The sequence below is a fragment of the Cydia strobilella genome, chromosome Z (assembly GCF_947568885.1).
Source record: "Cydia strobilella chromosome Z, ilCydStro3.1, whole genome shotgun sequence".
Lineage (NCBI taxonomy): Eukaryota > Metazoa > Arthropoda > Insecta > Lepidoptera > Tortricidae > Cydia > Cydia strobilella.
The window spans coordinates 28568959-28589595 of NC_086068.1; the positions used below are offsets into that span (position 1 = coordinate 28568959).

A 20637-nucleotide genomic window follows, 5' to 3' on the forward strand; every position below is an offset into this window, starting at 1 on the left:
AATTTTGAGAGAGCCTTTCTTCCATTTTATCTTTCTGTTCGTCTTTTTTTCTGTCTACCAATTCCTTTACTAACACTTTAATTCTTCTATAATCCTTTTTCTACTCGTCGAGTATAATCTGTGTATTACGACTTCATATGCAACACTACAACCTTACTCTTTTCAACGTTGGATAGTCTATGGCACTTCCGACTTAAGCATAAGAATTTTATCGATACGGTTTAGTCAAGTATAAAAAATTTGAAAATAGAACTTCATACATTTCAGTAAAATATTTCTTGTTTAAGGAGACTCGATTTAATGCAAATTAGCCTACTTAAACACGCTGCTGCGTCGCATCTGCTTTGTGATTGGTTGGCCAACAATTGCTTCATAAGTCATATACGCGCATGTGACACCCTTCGTATAGCAACATCCATATCCTACGAAAACCGCTTAGCGTTGCTTGTTAGTCTCCATAGGCCACCGTAGGCCAAAATCGAGAAAAATTGTCTTAAAATTGAATTTAGCGCATAGCAGGTACCAGGGCCTCATGAGTTACGAGGAGGTGTCGTTGACCAACCCGCCGGGGGCACCGGGCCCGGCGGCCGGTGCGCGTACGAGTATGAAGGTATCGCGGGCTGCGGCCGATACGGTTTATATCGATAAAATTCTTATGCTTAAGTCGGAAGTGCCATAGACTATCCAACGTTGAAAAGAGTAAGGTTGTAGTGTTGCAAATGAAGTCGTAATACACAGATTATACTCGACGAGTAGAAAAAAAGTATTGTATACAATAGTGATATAATCAAGCTTTTCAATCTCGTACCTTACCTTAAGCAACTCGGCAAGCTTCGTTGCTTAAACACGGTACTCGACTGAAAAGCTCTCTATTATATCACGATTGTATAAAATACTATTTTCGCTTCACTGACTTCGTCAAATGAAGCTGTGTGATTTCTTTCGTTAGCTCTTGTGGCTAACCAATCCAACCACAACTTTTTCTTCTCACACACTGCTTCTTGTACATCTTTATTCCACAAAACATTCTTCTCCTTTTTTCCTTTGTGCCTCTTACTCACTCCACATACTTCTCTTTTTTATTTTATTTTTTTATTTAATAAAATACAGAGTATTCATACAATAATCATAGCCCCGCAAAACTCAATAATGAGTTTGACTGTGGGGTCATAAGTCTCTAGTTACATTTGTACTTAACTTAATTCACTTACTACTCTATACCTTCGAATTCGGTTTTTAATCTACTCTTATACTCATCATTTACTCCTTCTTCTTGCAAATTCTCCACTTTTATTATTTTTGAATCGGCAGTAACTGTACGGTTGTATACTTTCCATTAGAACTTATTTCGTTCGTCAGACAAGTCGGTGAAATTTGAAGAAAAAAAAATTATTTATTAGTAGGTATTAGCCTTGATCATATTTCTTTAGGCAACCCTATTTATTTATGTTCGGGAACATATTTTCTTCCATAAAATACAAGTTTCATCCGTCAGACGTCTCGGTTAAGGTCGACCATATATAACGTATCTCCTACTATGTATAACGCATATACAGTGGAGAACGCGCGTGTCTTCTCACTCGTGTAATTTCTCTCTCACTTTGAGACCCGTGGCTGGGTCATTTTAGTGATAGTTTTACACAATACTTCTTTTTTATTAGTAATTTTATGAGACAGAATCACGAGTTCCTTAGATCCTAATAGGAGAAAAATAGTGTTCCAATGCAAGGAACAAATAATGGATTGATCGACTGTATAATCTATATTTATATATACTAGCTGTTGCCCGCGACTTCGTGCGCGTGGATTTGTATGTTGGTGGTTATATATTTTACATGAGCATAGAACATTATGCAGCAAAAGATATCAGTAGGGACGGTTAATCATTTGTTAATACAACGCATGAAATTTGTCTTTCACAAAGTACGAAGTTTCAAGCCCCTAACTGAAAAAAATTGTTCTCGATATAATTCCTCTCAACACTTAGATTTTCAAGTCCATTATTTAAAAAAAATGTTCGCTCCCGATGCAAACTTTATTAATACAAACTTTTCAAACACGGTGCAATCAGATTTCGTCTATTTTAATATAATGCCCTTTTACCAAGTTTCATATTCCCAGCTTAAACGAAAACTTATACTACATTAAACTTACATTACATGAATTACATCCCCTTTTTAACCCCCTTAGGGGTTGAATTATTAAGAACGTTGGAATAACTTTTTTTTGTAATATTATTTTAACGATATATCTTTTTACGAAATTTCTAATTTCTAGCTTAAAATAAAATTTGAACCCTATACAAACTTTCAACCCCATGTCAACCACTTTTAAAGGGTGAATTTTTCTTTAAATCGCTGAAATTACTTTTCTTCTATGCTAATAATATACCTTTATACAATGATTCAAGTCCTGCACTAAATAAAATGTTTGATCTCCATACAAACTTTCAACCCCCGTTTCACCACCTTGGGGAATGAATTTTAAAAACGCTAAAATTAGTTTTCTTGTTTTTTAATTTAATAAAAATAAAAATAATAAAAATAGCCTTTATTTCTACTATTAACATTTACATAATAATAATTTAATCAGTTAACAAAGTTTACTTATGTAATAGTAGTCGCCTCCGTGGCGTAGGCCACCCCCAAACTCTTCCACAGTGCTCTGTCACGAGCCTTACGCATCCAATCGACACCCGTTATTTCAGTGAAGACATCCCTCCATCTCTTCCTCGGGTGTCCTTGACCTCTGTTCCCTTCGTACGGGTACCATTCCACCAAACGCTTCGTCCACCTGTTCTCCATACGGCATATGTGGCCTGCCCATTGCCTTTTTTTTATTTTCTCATTTTGGTTTTTACATCTACAACTTTTGTTGTTTTTCTTATTTTGTGGTTGTTTACCCTGTCTGCTATCTTTAACCCGAGCATACTCCTTTCCATCTTACGTTGGCAAACAGCGATTCTTTCTTCCTTAAAGACCATGTCTGACAACCATATGTTAAGCATGGAAGTATAGTCATGTCGTGTAGTTTTTTCTTTATATTAATATGGACAGAGCCGTTTTTCATGATCTTTAATTCCCAGTACTTTTTCCACGATGTAGATATTCTTCTTTGAATTTCCTTTTCTGTGTTGTCTTCAAACGACACTGTTTGGCCAAGATATACGAGTATATACTCTTCCACGTATTCTATTTTTTCGCTCTCTACAGCAATATCCACGAGTTCGCCGTTGGTCAGGATCTTTGTCTTTGATTTGTTCATTGACAGCCCTACTCTCTTGCTCGCCATTGCTAACTCATTTACCGTGCTTTCCAGGATGGCTGCACTGTCCGCAAAAACGACTATGTCGTCCGCGAAACGTAGGTGGCTCAGTATTTCTCGGTCAATTTTTATGCCTTTCGCTTTCCACTCTACACATCTGAAAACAGATTCCAACGTCGCTGAAAATATTTTTTGGCTAAGCGGGTCCCCCTGTCTTACTCCTTTTTGTATTGGGAATGCTGGACCTTCACGCTCTAGACGCACTTTCACATAACATTTTGTATATATATTGGATATAATGTTTATATATTTTTTATTTACCCCTTGTTGCGCCAATGATGACCATATTGCTTCAAAGTGCAGCGAATCGAAGGCCTTTGTGTAGTCTATAAAGCACATATACAACATTATTCTAAATTCTTTTGCCTTTTCTATGAGTTGGGTAATAGCTTGTATATGGTCTACAGTTGAAAACTTTTTGCGGAATCCTGCTTGTTCGCGTGGTTGGCATTCGTCTAACGTATTTGTTATCCTGTTCAGTATTACTTTCGAGAACACCTTGTATATATTTGTCATAAGGCTAATTGGTCTGTAGTTTCCCAGCTCGCTCTTTGGACCTTTCTTGTGTAGCAATATTATTTTAGATTTAGACCATTGCTCTGGTGTTTTTTCTGATTTTAAAATATTATTAAAGAGTATTTGGAGTGGTCTGAGTAGTGAAGGCAAAAGGGATTTCAACATTTAGTTTGTGATGTTGTCATTTCCTGGAGACTTGCCATTTTTTTGTGTCTTTATAGCATATTCTATTTCTGACATAAGAATTTCTGGAGGTTCCATATCCGAGTGTTGTGTATTTTGGGGCTACTTGAAGTTAAAGTTTTATCGGAGTACAGTTCCTTATAAAATAGAGTTGCCTCATTTACTATGTTCCGGCGTCTGGTTTCCATAAAGCCTTGCTTGTTTTTCACCTTTTCTGTCCATTCCGACTTCTCGCACAATTCTTTATAGGCTTTCCGGAGAGCTCCAGTTTTGCTAATGAATTTTTCAAAAGTTTTTTGTCCTATTTCTTTTTTCTGCCTGGTTATGTTTCTATTAATTTGTTTACTAATATTAGTTATTTTGGACTTTATTTCTTTTGTTCTCTTTTCCTTATACAGTTCTTTTCTTTGGTTTAAAAGTTCTATTGTTTCTTGATTCAAATATTTGTGTTTCTCTTTCTTTAATTTCGGTAACTCATTTATAATGTTTTGTAGTTCGGTTTCTAATTTATTATATTGTTCTTGTACTTGTGTTGATGATGTGATGGAATTCATAAATTTGTTCTCCCAATATTTAGCACTTTCCTCAGACATAGTTGGCAGGTCACAGCTGGAATTGTAGGGTTTGATTTTTCTTCTATTTGCTTTGGTATCTAAAGACAGTTTGCACCTGATCATACTATGGTCCGTATTGAAATTGAGAGTTTTTAGTTGAAGTCTTGGACATTTTTTGGCTGGCTTGTTAGTATATAGTCAATTTCGTTAAAGTGCTCTCCATTTGGAGACTGCCATGTCCACTTTTGGTGTGGCTTGCATTTAAACATACTGTTTACAAAGAATAGGTTATTTTCAAGGGCTAAGCTTGTGGCCGTTTGGGGTTCTCTTTCCATAGGCGTATTTGCCTACATGTTTATCTTCGCCTGCCTGTGCTTTCCCTATCCTGCCGTTGAAATCACCAAGTATCATGATATTTTTTGACTCAGTAGAGTCAAGAGCATTTTGAACTGTTTCGTAGAATATTTGTGTGTTTTCCCTCGTAGCTGCTTCTGTAGGAGCATAACATTGGACAAACAAACAGGTAGAACTTGCAGATGTCTGTAGTTCCAGTGCTGCCACACGATTCGAAAAGCTTTTTAAGCTAATTATTTTAGTTCTTAGGTGTTTCTTTATTAAAAAGCCAACTCCATTTCTGTCTTTTTCACCATCTGTGTGATATAAAATAAAATCATTATACTCTGCTATTGTTTCTCTTTCTCTTCTTACTTCGCATAATCCTAGTATGTCCCATTTTATTAATTCTACTGCATGTCTCAGTTCTTCTAGTCTGCTGTCTGCTAACAAGGTTCTTACATTTAAACTGGTTATGTAGAGGTTTTGTGTTTTTTTCCTAGTTGGAGGGTAGTGGTCTCTTTCCCCCACGGTGGCCAGCCGGCTTGGGGAGCTTGTATGTTTGTTTGTTGTGTCTGATTTGTGTGCTTTGATCTTCCAGTTCCGTTGTTTTTTCTGAATATGATTATTGGGGGAGGCTGTTAGTTGCTAAATATTTAAGTTTGTCGGGAGAGCAGAGATAGCAGAGGAAGTAGAGGAATTAGAGTTGGCTCTCGCTCGCATAATGTCGGACGCGTTTGCCCAGATATCTTTTGACGCTTGATGTTTCCTCAGTTGGTTTGAACCTTGAGGCGATGCGGAGGGCCTTCTCTTCCTATTATCTTCGTCTTCTTTGACAACGAGTTTATCGTAGTTTATATAGGCCATATTCCCCTTTTCCCTCTCTTCTTGGACCCTAGTTTGTAGTTCTTTTCTCTTATTAACAATTTCTTTCGGATAATCTTCGCTTGCATGGATATCTTTAAATCCTTTTTTCGCTTTCATTATTTCGCGTTTATTCGTTTCTCTGACAAAGGAAACTAGTACTGACTGGTCTTGCCTTTCCTTCTTGGTTCTTTCTCCCTAGTCGGTGTATTTTATTTATATCGTTTTCTGATAGTTGAATGTTTAGATTGCTTTGTATTTTTTGTTGGACTACATTATACATTTAATATAATACCTTTGTGCAAAGTTTCAAGTTCCTAGCTTATAATAAAATTTGACCCCAAGACAAACTTTCATCCCCCTTTTAACCCCCGTAGGGGTTAAATTTCCAAAAACGTCGGAATCTTTTTTTTTGTAAGCGGCTATTATGCCTTTCTAAGAAGTTTCAAAGCATTTGTAATGGTTTCAAATTTTCAACCCCTTTTAGGGGATGAATTTTTAAAAACGCTGAAATTACTTTTTCTGTATTCTAATAATATGCCTATACAGGGCTGGAAATAGATTTTGGGTCAGTAAGGGCAGCTACCAGATCCCGTGTTGCTAGGCGAAAATGGTCTTAGGAGACCTTCCTTCGATTTCAAATTAGTGAAGATTGGCGTTTACAGATTTTGGAAAAAACATACAGGGTGCGAGAAAATTGGCATTTTTGACAAACTTTTTTTTTGATGCCAATCGATCCCATTCCTGTCCAGGATCAAAAGCTTGTATGGGACCAAAAAGAAATTTCCGGCTAGAAAAGCCATAAATCGAGAAAAACTCCCCATACAATTTGTATGAAAATGAAAAAAGTTTTTTTACATGTTTTTTTTTATGTCAACGATTCCATTTCTATCCAGTATCAATAGTTTTTATGGGGTCAACTTTCGGTAATGTACAAAAAAGCCAGAAATTAAAGAAAAATGTTTAAAAGGAGGTTGAAAGTTTATAACGGGAACGATTTGAGTAGGGACTTGAAATTCGTAGGAAGACAAAATACCTATTAGAAAGTAAGAAAACGAATTTCAGTGCTTTTATAAATTTAACTCCGAAGCGCCACAGCTTGCACCATTCCACTAACCCGGGTTTAACCGGTTAAACAGTTAACTCAGTGTCAAATTTTACTGGTAACCATGGTAATTCCAGGTTTAACCGGTTAACCCCGGGTTGGTGGAATGATGCAAGTGGCCCTAATAAGATTAAATAGGGGGTTAAGAGGTGTATCGGGAAATACTAAATCCACGCGAACGAAGTCGTGGGCACCCGCTAGTAATTAATAAACGTATATGGGGTTACGATTATCGGTGGCATATTCTTACCCGCCTATCCTCCCTTCCTTTTTTTCACGGAGAAGTTGTCCAATGTAGCTCCCTGGTAAGGCCATCAATTTTTCAGCACATGCCTCTTGGTAAGATAGCTTTCCAACAAAGTAACCCACCAACACCGCAAATGATATTTTAGGAATAGCTCCAAACCGGGGATTTGGCTTGAAATAACCTGCAAAGCAAAAATATTTGCAATTAGCTGTGTTGTGAATGATAAGTTGAACTTGATCTGGGAGCATGACTGTGATTGCTAGAGATGCCCCAAATAATGGTTTTGGCCGAATACCGAATATTCGGCCCCTCTCGGCCGAAGCGCCGAATATTCGGCAAGACATGCGAACATTTTGAGTCACAATTATTATAAAAACTATTCGCCAACGAAGCACATCGTTTGTTAACATATATTTTTTGTTGAACAGATTTAATGAATGTAGTTAGAATCAATAAAATCAGACCCATGACAAAAATAAAATATTTTGTAATTAACAAATGCTCAAAAAAGGGTCTTCTCTTCGTATTTAACAACTTTCCAAGAATACATTTTAAATATTAATATACCTAGTTTTTGGTTATTTTTATTGTGCAATTTTTCTTTTTAGGTAGGTGCAACAGATATTCGGTATTCGGCCGAATAGTAGGAACATTCGGCCCAATAACGAATATTCGGCAAAGTGGCCGAATAGGCCGAAAATCGAATAGTTGCCAAATATTCGTTGCATCCATATTGATTGCCATTTGATAGAGGTACTTTTTATTACTTGCCTTACTTTTTGAAAACAATTATTCTTCTATTAACTTGCGGAATAACATGGAATATCGCAAAGCCTCAACACCTTTAATAGATCGCGATTTGTGTCCCTACTCTTTAGATACTCTCTGGAGATTATTTAAGTGCATGTTTAGTATTAGGCATAAAATTTGAAATTTGCATGTTGCTGTGTGACAAGGTAGCTTGGCTTACTTAACTATAAACTGTAACACCCTATGTACCGTTGCGAACAAATGAATATGACCAGATATGACCAAAGCTTTTGATTATGTTGATCACAAGTTCACGGAATAAGGAGTAATGTATTCTCATTGAATCTTCTCAATAATTTTCAATAAAAAAAAACAACGAGTTGCACTCCGGGATTGCCGGCAGAAGTGAAAACTTGAATATTAACATTGTGCGTTTTTGATATTTTGGAATGGTTAGGGAATAATTTTGCACGAATTGCTTTAAATATCAGTATAAAAGTACTACCATTTATGTGGTAAAATACAATATTCATTTATTGCCTTATTGCGCTATCGTACACAAACATAACAATTTATAATATTTATATTACATAAAAAATTTAACACTTCAGAACTATTACAATTATTTACCATTAAAAAGTTTTAAAAAGGCAGCATCTTTTGCCTAATTATAAGTGCATTTGCATTCCTAAAACTTTCAAAAATACTAGATAAAGACGCTTTATTAACCGCATGTCATGGCATCGTAGCTTTAATATTAAGATATGGCGCTCTTTTTTGGGGGAACTCTGTTCATAGAGAAGCTGTTTTAAAAGCCCAAAAAAGATGCGCGCGGGGCATTTGTGGAATAAACATGAGAGAGAGCTGTGTTCCGTTCTTTAAATCATTAAAAATAATAACGTTTCCACCACTATACATATATGAATTAGCAAATTTTATAAAAACCGATCCGCAACTGTTTAAAATAGTATCTCAACAACGCAGGCTACCCGTACGTATTTACAATATCATAACAACATCTGAAATAGTCAACACAACACAGCTTTCTTGGGCAAAAGTATACTGATGATGGCCCCAATTTTTTTAAATAGTATCCCAAATAATATAAAGTCCCAATGCCAACTGATAATTTTAAAATACAATTAAATCATATTTAATAAATAAATGCTATCACTCTGTAAATGATTTTCTTGGCGACACTTAAAGCACTCAATTAAAACGTGTCGTCTATGTAATGATTTAATTTGTACTTAATATAATTGTTTTGAATGTTAAATTTGATATGTAATATCTTTAATATGATGTATATTCATACCTTAAATGGTTATTGTTTTGTTTTCTGATAACATGCTCATTTAATTGTATGAATATTTATTAATAACAAGCTGAGATGCCATAGTTTTTAAGTTTTATAATATTTGTATGCCAATAGGCAAAACACAGAGCTTTATAAAGCTTAGAATAAATTTAAAAGTGGAAAAATTACTGCCTTGGGTGAGACTTGAACTCACGGCCTCTGGATCGATATTCCAGCGCTCTGCCAACTGAGCCACCAAGACCTCATCCATAGTCAGCAAATCTTCCCACTATATGGGTCTAGGGGACCCTAGCGACATCTACCGTAAGAGTGTTACACTTCTTAAACGGCCACCGGAGAGTCATATTGGAAATTCACCAGTTACGATGTAAGGCACGAGGTTACGAGGCAGTAATTCTTCCACTTTTAAATTTATTCTAAGCTTCGATCGCAGACGTTTCTGCTTGTTAAAAATTAATACAGAGCTTTATAATCACCTATTATGACATAAGACCTAAACTGTATCACCTGTGTTTAACAAATAAAAATTTACTTTACTTTCATATTTTCACAGTAATTTAATAGTTATGGTGGAACTTGCACTATATTGCTAATATGGTTGTAAGTAGAAATACACAGTATACTAATTAGAATCCTTTATAATTTTAAGGGTTCCGTACCCAAAGGGTAAAAACGGGACCCTATTACTAAGACTCCGCTGTCCGTTTGCTCGTCGTTTGCTCAGGAATCGTGATAGCTAGACAGTTGAAATTTTCACAGATGATATATTTCTGTTGCCGCTATAACAACAAATACTAGAAACAGATTAAAATAAATTATTTAAGCGGGGCTCCCATACAGCAAACGTGATTTTTTTGCCGTTTTTTGCGTAATGGTACGGAACCCTTCGTGTGCGAGTCAGACTCGCACTTGGCCGGTTTTTATAAAACATATTCCTGATTCAATTAATTACTTCAATTTTACAACAACAAATAGAGATTTGAGATGCATTTCAATTCAACTTAGCATACTTCACACCTGATTGAATTAACTAAGTATGGCAGTAAAAGCTTTAGTACTATGTCTAGTGTAGTAGTAGTACTATGCCTTACGGGAAACGGTCGAAGAGATAGTTCAGATCCGGAAACCGCTACCAAATTTTAGTATGTTGTTGGGCATGGTACTGGGTCTCCAAAACTGCCGGGAGACAGCGGCGCCGGCCATCTACTTCAGCGGAATGACGTCATCAAAATGACTCCCGCCTCGTTGCGAATATTGCATTTCGCACCCAAACTATGCATTGCACATACACGTGTGGGGTATTAAACGAAAGCCAATAAAATATTATATATTTCACTTATACACTATGTACCAAAATATACAATAGTTTAAGAGAAATTTCAAGTTTTTCAACCAAACCAAAAGTCGGACGTTAAAGCAATGTACTACAAAATTAAAGCTGATGTCTCAAGCCATATACTGATATCAAAATAATCAAAATCAGACCAAAAATGTGAAAATTATGCATCAAAATGTAGGTATTTCCTAGAACAAATGCATTAAAGTTAAAAAAATCGAAATTGGTCTTTTTCAGGGTGATTCGCATAAGCTTCTAGAGTATGTTATTAGCAATATAAAAAGGATCATAAATCTGCTGGGAGACAATCTCTATAGTGCCTGAGTAACAAATAATGGCGTCATACATGTGACCGCTGCCGAAATCTGCAAAATCTAAATTATAACTATACCATGAGTCATACATACACGTGTGCTATATCAAACGAAAGGTTATTAAATATATTATGATTCGTTAATACATTATTTATAAAAACAATGTATATTTTAGGAGCTACAAACAAAGAAAAACCACTTTTTTTGAGAAAAGTTCATGTATATATATTTTATAGCTCAACTAAAAACGTTATAAAAATGTTGCGTCTAATATAAAAGAAACTAGTTATTCAACTATACGCTGCAGCTTAAATTTTTAATTTCCGACAAAAACTGTGGAAGTTGTACAAAAAAAAACTAAAGCGCGCCAACGATTCTACCTTAATGCGCTCGCAAATAGTCCTAATTATCGGGTATTAAATGAAAGAACATTACATAAAACACATGAAAACGATATTTTGGAGTGGAATTAGAATTTATAAATTGAATTTATTTAACAAATAAAACAACGGTTTCGTTTCGTACCTAATCTCCTCCTTTAAAAGTCGGTTAAAATTTAAGTTTTGTGCACCTGGGCTACAAAGGCGAATGAATTGACGCCTCATTTATCAAAATCAGTTCAGTAGTTCCATGTAAACAATACATCACACGTAGACAGCAAATTCTGCCTATTTCTATTGTCTGGGAGAGGACTCTGTCTAGCTAGGTAACAAAACATGTTATAGATAACGTGTATAAACTGAGTGACCCCTTTTTAATATATTTAATTTAAATTGTTAATGTTCTATATTTTTGTAACAGGAATTTAGGTATTTTTTTTTGAGTTAACTGACATGTGACTTGAGTTTGGCATTTGTAATTATTTTCTAGTAAGTGATTGTTAAATTGGATGTGTACATGTGAATTTTTATTCTAATAATTTTGTAAATATGTTGACATTTGTAATTGTAATTTGTAATTTTATACTATATTTATCTTCAATATTTATTTTAATTTTTAATAGGTACAATGTACACAATTTTAATTATTAAGAAACTGTTCGACACAATAATTATTGTTAAGAATAAAGAATAAAAAAAACATTTTTTTACCTAGCCCAGAAGTCAGGGACTTCAACACCTATTTTGTACTTGCTTCTGTCAATATTTTTTTTCAAATTCATTTTATAAATTATGATTCCACTCCAAAATGTCGATTTCATGTATTTTCTGTAATGTTCTTTCATTTAATACCCCATAATTAGAACTATTCTTTGCATAATATGAGCGCATTAAGGTAGAATTGTTGGCGCGCTTTTTTTGGTACAACTTCCACAGTTTTTATCAGAAATTAGAAATTTAAGCTGTGACGTATAGTTGAATAACTGGTTTCTTTTATATTAGACGCAACATTGTTATAACCTTCTTAGTTGACTTATAAAATATATATACACGGACTTTTCTCAAAAAAAGTGTTTTTTCTTTGTTTGTACCTCCTAAAATATACATTGTTTTTATAAATAACGTATTAACGAATCATAATATATTTAATAACCTTTCGTTTGATATAGCGCACGTGTATGTATTACTCATGGTATAGTTATAATTTAGATTTTGCAAATTTCGGCAGCGGTCACATGTATGACGCCATTATTTGTCACTCAGGCACTATAGTGATTGTCTCCCAGCAGTTTTATGATCCTTTTTATATTGCTAATAACATACTAGAAGCTTATGCGGATTATACTGAAAATGACCAATTTCGATTTTTTTAACTTTAACGCATTTGTTCTAGCAAATACCTACATTTTGATGCATAATTTTCACATTTTTGGTCTGATTTTGATTATTTTGATATCAGTGTATGGCTTGAGACATCAGCTTTAATTTTGTAATACATTGCTTTAACGTCCGACTTTTGGTTTGGTTGAAAACCCCAAATAATCGGGAAAAAAATCCATCATTTTTATTTATTTTTAAATTTCTCTTAAACTATCGTATATTGTGGTACATAGTGTATCAGTAAAATATATAATATTTTATTGGCTTTCGTCTAATACCCCACACGTGTATGTGCAATGAATAGTTTGGGTGCAAAATGCAATATTCGCAACGAGGCGGGAGTCATTTTGATGACGTCATTCCGCTGAAGTAAATGGTCGGCGCCGCTGTCTCCCGGCAGTTTTGGAGACCCAGTACCATGCCCAACAACATACTAAAATTTGGTAGCGGTTTCCGGATCTGAACTATATTCCCATAAGGCAGTGCACTACTTCCACATACCAATAATATAATTTGGCAATTACTGACTATACTCATAGTATGTAACAAGTGTTTGGCAAAATTTTCTTCTTTCCACGGGCAACTATAATACTCATAGAGACAATGCCAAAAACCCCAAACACAATTAAGTTGAGTTGTTTCATCACAGAGTTCCCATGGCCACCTCCTGTCTCCATCATCAGATCAGCTTGATGGTACCATAATATTGCAGCGTCACCCGACTTACATATGTATGCAAAATTTCAGCTCCAAGATTTGGCCCACACAAACATACATACATACATACATACATACAGGGAAAGTTAAATAAAAGCTTGTAAAATGGAGAGAAAAATGGTACTATCCATCACCTCATTCAGCAATCCAAACATAATAACAATTAAACATTATGGTGACTTTAGAATTGGGGCACAAAATTGTTATGAAAAATGTCAGTAAGTAAATATATTTTTTCATCATATTTATCAATATAGATGATTACTAGTTGTATAGGTACTTATGGGAGTGCATCTTCTCAACATCAATCAAACAATATCTTTAAAATGATACATAGCAGCGCAGAATAACAGTTAGCTTTGCTTTAACTTTTGGACATATTTCAAAATTCACACTTTTACCAGACCTTTCCAATATAAATATTTAATAAATTAACAATTAAATCTACGAATACAAATAATTACATAAGGTAACTATTAGTCAACCCCGTTCGTTATCGCTCCCGGTGCAAAAGTGCCCATAATGCTCACGGCATTACCCCGCTGGATGGCTATTGACAGCCTCTGCACCAGGAACTATTCGGAGCGGGGGTCCACCCCCTTTTGTCTAAGTCGACGGCCTATGTCACGCACAAATTGTTTCGCGTCAGCACCCCAGCAGCCCGCTGTTTCCACCGCAAAAGGGACGAAAATATACCCCGACCCCAATGGAGCATCCTTTAATATTAATACGCGCATATAAATATTAGATGTCATGTATTGTGTCTCAGATATTTAAGCACCACAGTTACGTTAAACATGCGTTGGCAATGGCAATAACAATTTCTTTTCGCTGAGCAACAAAGCATTATAGGGTTGTTGACACATGCTGAATTTTATAACTAAATCTAGTTAAATAGATAGAAAATAAGCAATTTATCACAATAAATTGAAAACTAAAAAAAATATATGCCAATAATAAATAGTATATGGGAATGGGAACAAGACCTCAAAACAATTTAAGTTTTCTTTACACATCCAAAAAGGAATAAAATAGTGGTACCATTCGATTCCTTACATTTTATTAAAAATAATATTGCATAGCAACAATATACAGAAACGCAACATTTCACTAACCAATTCGCAATTTCCTTGTCTTCCATACATCAAAACGGTTATATGCAATAGCGATGTTACATCGTGATGTCACAATGTATTGCCATTTTGTTAGGAGTGTTTCATCAGTACAACACGGGTGTCAGACTTTGACCATCATTTTTGACTTTTGTATTGCTTTAAGACAATGGGCCCCATACAGACATTTGATCCTCAAAACAAACCTGTTCCACTGATACTATTAATAAAAAATTGTCAACTACCCTATTGTAAAAAAATCTCAACCAAAACTTTGGCAAACCAAACTTTAAAATTACAGGTTGCAGCAGCCCGCCCCCCGGGCCGAAAATATGCATGAGCCAATTTAAAATGAAGACTAGTTAAAATTGACACTAAGAAGCCATCAACATGCTTGCTTCTATACTTGGATTATACATTTTTACAGTGCTAATTATTAATGCCTTAATTTCTCACAAATTTATTTCTTAGTATTTGTTACTACCCACAAAGAAGCATGTATGTATGTATATATGTATATACTTTATTGTACATAAAAATAACAACACGAAAAACACAGTCACAGAGTAAATGAAATACAACAAGGCGAACTTATCCCTGTATGGGATATCTTCCAGTTAACCTTTGAGGAAATGAGTTAACAGAAAGTAACAATGAATAACAAACAAAAACAACAGTATACAATCAAGTTTTGAATACACAACGCTACAAATAAACATAAATAGAAATATAATAAGTCTAAGAAGTCTTGTGCAAATTAAAAATAAGTAGGTATATTTAGAGAAAGCTGACTGAAGCTGGCTGGGGCTGAAATTTTATGGTGAGAACCAAAAATTCCCGGTTCCGGGACTGACTTTGTATGGAAAACCAGTAGCAGGGGCACACAACAAAATGTAGTTTTATTCTATACAGTCGGGCACATCAAAGTCAAAAACATATATTCAAATAACCTAAAAGCCTGGAGCTTGACTACATTGTTAAAGAATAATGGCCATTTAGATACTTGAGGTCCTTCGGAATTCTTGACTATATGTCTTCACTTCATAGACCAATGTAGTCAAATAAGGCTTATTCTAATCAGATAATATATTCCGTTTGCTGTTGTAAACTAATAGAAACTATAGCTCATAAAGAGTAATATTATCTTAATAAAAAATAAATTTTCGGAAGACAAAACTAACGGATAATAAAAAATGTTTTTATAAAGATAAAATGAAAAACGAATTGCCATGCAAATTTGTTAAACAATAATTCTGGTAGTGAGTGATACACCATACACCCATAACATAATGTACAGACCTTTCTGGATAGCGATGTAAGTGGTGACACCGAGTGAAGTGCCGAGAGGCAGCGACCGCTGGTAAAAGCTCTCGCGATTGCACTGCCCCAGGACTCGGAGCTCATCAGCGGAGAACTTGTACGAGCCCTACAACCGTACCAAATGATAATATTAAATATTTCTTATGAACCTTTCTTCATGTGGCCATTTCAACGAAATGTTATGAAATCAGTGTCCTACTTGTAACGGTGAATTCTGCCGCTGGCCCGGCGGCGTAGGAGTCAGCTGTTGTCCTGATCCATCTGGTTGGTACCCGAATACATTTGGATCATTCATCGCATTCCTGTGTTATTCAACACTAACGAATCTTATACAATCATGAAGCAACTATTTTCTTAATACCGCACTGATTCCACCGTTTTCAGACTTTGAGGTTGAATGACACATTAACAATGACGTTGACGTTTATTTTTTTTCTCAGTCTTTCGGTTAGACTAAGGCCGCGTCTATCATGCCTATCAATTTATTAAACTGGGTCTCATTTTATAAAAGGCTGTTTGCCTCACATTATATAGTTGGTCAAGCAAAACTTGTCAGTAGAAAAAGGCGGCAATTTAAAAAAATGCAGGAAAATTTGAATTTCGCGCCTTTTTCTACTGACAAGAATTGCTTGACCAACTATATTAGTATTTTGTTAAATATCACAGTCCAGTGCTAACGAAATATCTCCACAAGTCCGTGATCTCTATCCCTATAATGATCTATGTAGGAATGTACAGTCTGGCAAAAAAGAGTAGAAATTAATTAGTGGCAGCACTGTAGTGTCGTCCCTTTCAAATCAATCTAAGAAAAACGGGACGACACTACAGTATTGCCACTTTTTAATTTCTACTCTTTTTTTGTCAGACTATAAGGGACACTAAGATACACACCCCTAAACAAAGAAACACACCTAAACAAACCCAATAAAGAGATAACTATAGTCTGGAAAACCCAAATTGTCATTAAATAAGAACAAAACAAAAATATATACCCATGCCTTTCTTTTGGGTGCTAACCATAGACATAATATAGTTATAGACATGAAACCGAGCGACCAGGGGTAAAAGAAAGACATATTCATGTATTGACAGGTTAATGTATGGCAGCATAATCCTTTTTCTCTTTCACTCTTATAAATTTCGGTATTTCGCCATCGCCTCCTACCTATGCTGCCATAACCCGACTATGAAAAAAAAACCCGGTCGGTGATAAGGACAAAGCATGGCACTATTTTCTCTTTCCTCTTATAGGAATCGCAATAAGACTATCTTTCTCTATCAAAGAGTGTCAGGCCCTTGGTGCTAATAAATAGTATTAGAGGGATTATTACGCGAAACTTCACTACCACAATCTGAGGGTCTATCGCGAAACAAGAAAATCGAAATTTCGTTATGTAACATCTGTCACTCTTGCATATTCGAGCGATAAAGAGGCAGATAGTGAAATTGTCCAGCTTCCGCTACTCAGGCAGAAAATGCTACAACTGAGTCTGCCGGTAAGAATGGTTAACATCATATGCAATCTCTTTATGGATCGTTCCATTTCTGTCCGCTTCCAGGGTTCCCTTTCCCCCGCTAGAAAGGTTTGAAGAGGTCTCCCTCAGGGATCCGTTCTGAGCCCCATCTTGTATAGCCTTTACGCGGCGGACCTTGATAAATCTGTTGACTGTTTCTGTGATATTCTTCAGTACGCAGATGACATTGCTCTTTATTATGTTTCTAAGGATGTCTCAGAATGCACAATTGCTCTAAACTCTGCTCTCTTTTACCTAAATTCCTGGCTTACATTACAGATCATGGTCTGTCCCTATCAGCTGCCAAAAGCTCTGTTGTTGTTTTACACGTAAATATCGTATTCCTGACATTGACATAGTCCTCAACGACGAATTGGTCCCTGTAGTAGATTCGGTTAAATTCTTGGGCCTTTACTTGGACTCGCGCTTGACCGGTGTAACCCATTTAAATTATTTAAAAAATAAATGTGAAAAAGGGGTTAATGTACTGAGATCATTGTCTGGTGCTTGGTGGGGCTCCGACCTCTTCTCACAAAAGCTTCTATACAATGCTATCATAAGAAGTCACTTTGATTATGGCTCATTTTTATTGGAGCCTTGCAATAAGGCTGCGCTATCCCTTCTTGATAAAATTCAATCGAAGTGCCTTCGAATTGTTTGCGGAGCCATGCGTTCTTCTCCTACTAACGCACTGGTGGAATGTCTAGAGCCCCCATTAAGTTTGCGGAGACAATTCCTGTCTTATCGCTTCTTGCAGCCCAGTCTTCAAATCATCCGCTTCTTTTTCATCTAAATAACCTGGTAAACATTATCCCTACTTCTGATTATTGGACTAATAAAGAACTTCCTTGTCTCATCAAAAGCTTTCAAAAACTATCTGACGCAACACATATGTGGACCTCTCCTGTTAATCCAGTGTTCCTAATTGATTATGATGCTCTTTTGTTTCGTCCAAATATTATCATTTCCCTTGGTATAAAAAAAATCTTCTGGTGCTAATAATGTCTTTTTACAACTCATTGAGGAAAAGTGGCAGAATATCCTTACAATATTTACAGATGCCTCGAAACTCTCAACGACTGGCCCTGTTGGCTCTGCGGTTTGGATTCCACGTTATAAAATTATTTTAAGTGTCAAAAGCCCTCCTCCCATATCGGTGTTCACAGGGGAAGCAATATCTATCTTGAAGCTGTTTCATTCATTCAGTCTCACAAAGTCCCGAAAGCAATAATATTATCTGACTCCCTTAGCTGTCTTCAAGATTTACATAAGTTTCCACTTCGCTCCAGGGATAACCTTTTTATTGACCGACTTCAATTTCATAGAAGGAGGAGGTTCTGTATTTGGTTGTGGCTATTTTTTTTTTATGTATGTTCACCGATTATTCCGAGACCCGTGGTCCGATTTGAGTAAATCTTTTTTTGTTCGAAAGGAGCTACTTCCAAGTTGGTCCCATATTAATCTGGTTCTGATCTGATGATGGGATTCCTGAGGAATTGAGGGAACTCCTCAATTTTTAAAGGCATATGTATGGTGATTTGGGTGTTTTCATAAGCAACTTGAGCATTTTCTCTCGAAAACGACCAATTTGATGAAGTGGACCTGATGATGATGATTGTTTTGAAGATAGTGATGATGATTTTTTTAATGTAGGATTTTCAGCGATTACTCCGAGACCCGTGGTCCGACTTGAACAATTTTTTTTTTGTTTGAAAGGAACTACCTCCAAGGTGGTCTCACATTAATCTGGTGCTGTTTTGATGATGGGATCCATGAGGAATTGAGGGAACTCCTCAATTTTAAAAGGCACATGTATGGTGATTTGGTCGTTTTCTTAAGCAACTTGAGCATTTTTTCTCGAAAACCACGAATTTGATGAAGTGGAGCTGATGATGATGATTGTTTTGATGATAATGATTTCAGCGATTACTCCGGCACCCATGATCCGATTTGAGTTATTCTTTTTCTGTTTGAAAGAAGTTACCTCTCCAAGGTGTTTTCGTAATATTTTTGGTTTTGATCTGATGATGGAATCCGTGAGGAATTGAGGGAACTCCTCAATTTTTAAAGTCACGTGTATGGTAATTTCGGTGTTTTCTAAAGTAACTCAAGCATTTCCTCCCCAAAACCACCAATTTGATGTAGTGCAACTGTAGCATAACCACGAGTTTGACACTAAATATTCTTGGTAACTTATTACTTTGTACACTAATATGCCAGTACGAGCGAGATGCATAAACAATAAGTTACGCACACGATAGCGAATATATCAATGTCAAACTCGTGGTAAGGCTACTGATAACTTCCCTCGTATGTGTATTATGATTTTTGATGTAGGTAGTGTTGGAAACAACCAAAGAGACTGAGAGGTGAAGGTAGAGGGTATTAGTGTTTGGGGGGTTTGAGGTTGGGGGTTGAGGGGAGGTGAGTTGATGGATCGGGGACTGAGGGGTTGGGAGTTAAGGGATTGGGGGTTAGGGTTAGGAGTTAAGGGGTCTGGGGTTAGGGGTCGGGGAATGGCGGTTGAGTGGTTGGTGGTTTAGGGTCGAGGGGTTCAGTGAACAGGGGTTGATGTGCTGTGAGGTTGAGTGATCGGGGGGTTTGAGGGATTGGGTCAGGGCGGGGCGGAGAATGGATTTAGTGACAGGAATGATTTCCCAGACGGACTCGAGGAAAGTTCTGATTATTTAATAAAGTTTACGAATTTACAGTTAAACATGATTATGTTTTTCATTCATCCGTCACGCTCTTAACAATGTCTTAAAACTAAAAATGGAAAAATAAAAACTTTTATAAAAAAAGATAAACCGACTTCAAAAAGGATGAAATAAAATATTATCCTTTTTAGGGTTCCGTGTTAAAGTATATGCGTTACCAACTGATATGTTTGAAGTCGGTGCCAAGCCAAGTACTCCAAGTAGTAACAATACCAGTCAAAAATAATCAGCTTTATGTCTATAAATCCCATTACAACTGTACAAATATTATAAACGTGAAAGCAATTATGTCTGCCTCTTTGTTACCTTTTCATGGCTAAACAACTGAACCGCTTTAGCTGAAATTTTGCATGAAGGTTCCTTGAATTGTTTTATATTTTGAAATGTAGCCCTCTGGATAAGCGACACAAAATAACTCAGTCCCAATCCCACACTTGCGTGCTATGACTGTTCAAGAATTAGTAAGAAATGCTTTTTAAAAAAATACGACGACAAAACGTATTAGATTTAAGGTGACTGTCCATTTCCAACCGCAGGTGCGTTACTGCTCCGACACTACTGCAGCGGCCTGAACGCGTCGGTGTTATTGTCAATTTCCATAGTAAAATGAATGACGATATCGACTGCACGTAATATGGTGATTTTAACGTTTT

At 36.0% G+C, this 20637-nt stretch overlaps 1 protein-coding gene across 3 annotated transcripts in view; it reads right to left on the reverse strand.

The window, feature by feature from the left end:
• Positions 1 to 20637, reverse strand: part of LOC134754406 (OCIA domain-containing protein 1) — a 56686-nt gene that overhangs the window by 5598 nt on the left and 30451 nt on the right. Inside the window, exons 1-3 of one of the 3 annotated variants that reach the window (XM_063690722.1) lie at positions 15953 to 16145; positions 15733 to 15859; positions 7130 to 7307 (exon numbers count right to left, since the gene is read on the reverse strand). In XM_063690722.1, the coding sequence (XP_063546792.1) occupies positions 7130 to 7307; positions 15733 to 15859; positions 15953 to 16048 (401 nt within the window). In that variant the 5' untranslated portion in view covers positions 16049 to 16145. Of the gene's footprint in view, positions 1 to 7129; positions 7308 to 15732; positions 15860 to 15952; positions 16146 to 20637 lie in introns of those variants that run through there. The other 2 variants (XM_063690723.1, XM_063690721.1) reach the window with 2 other exon arrangements.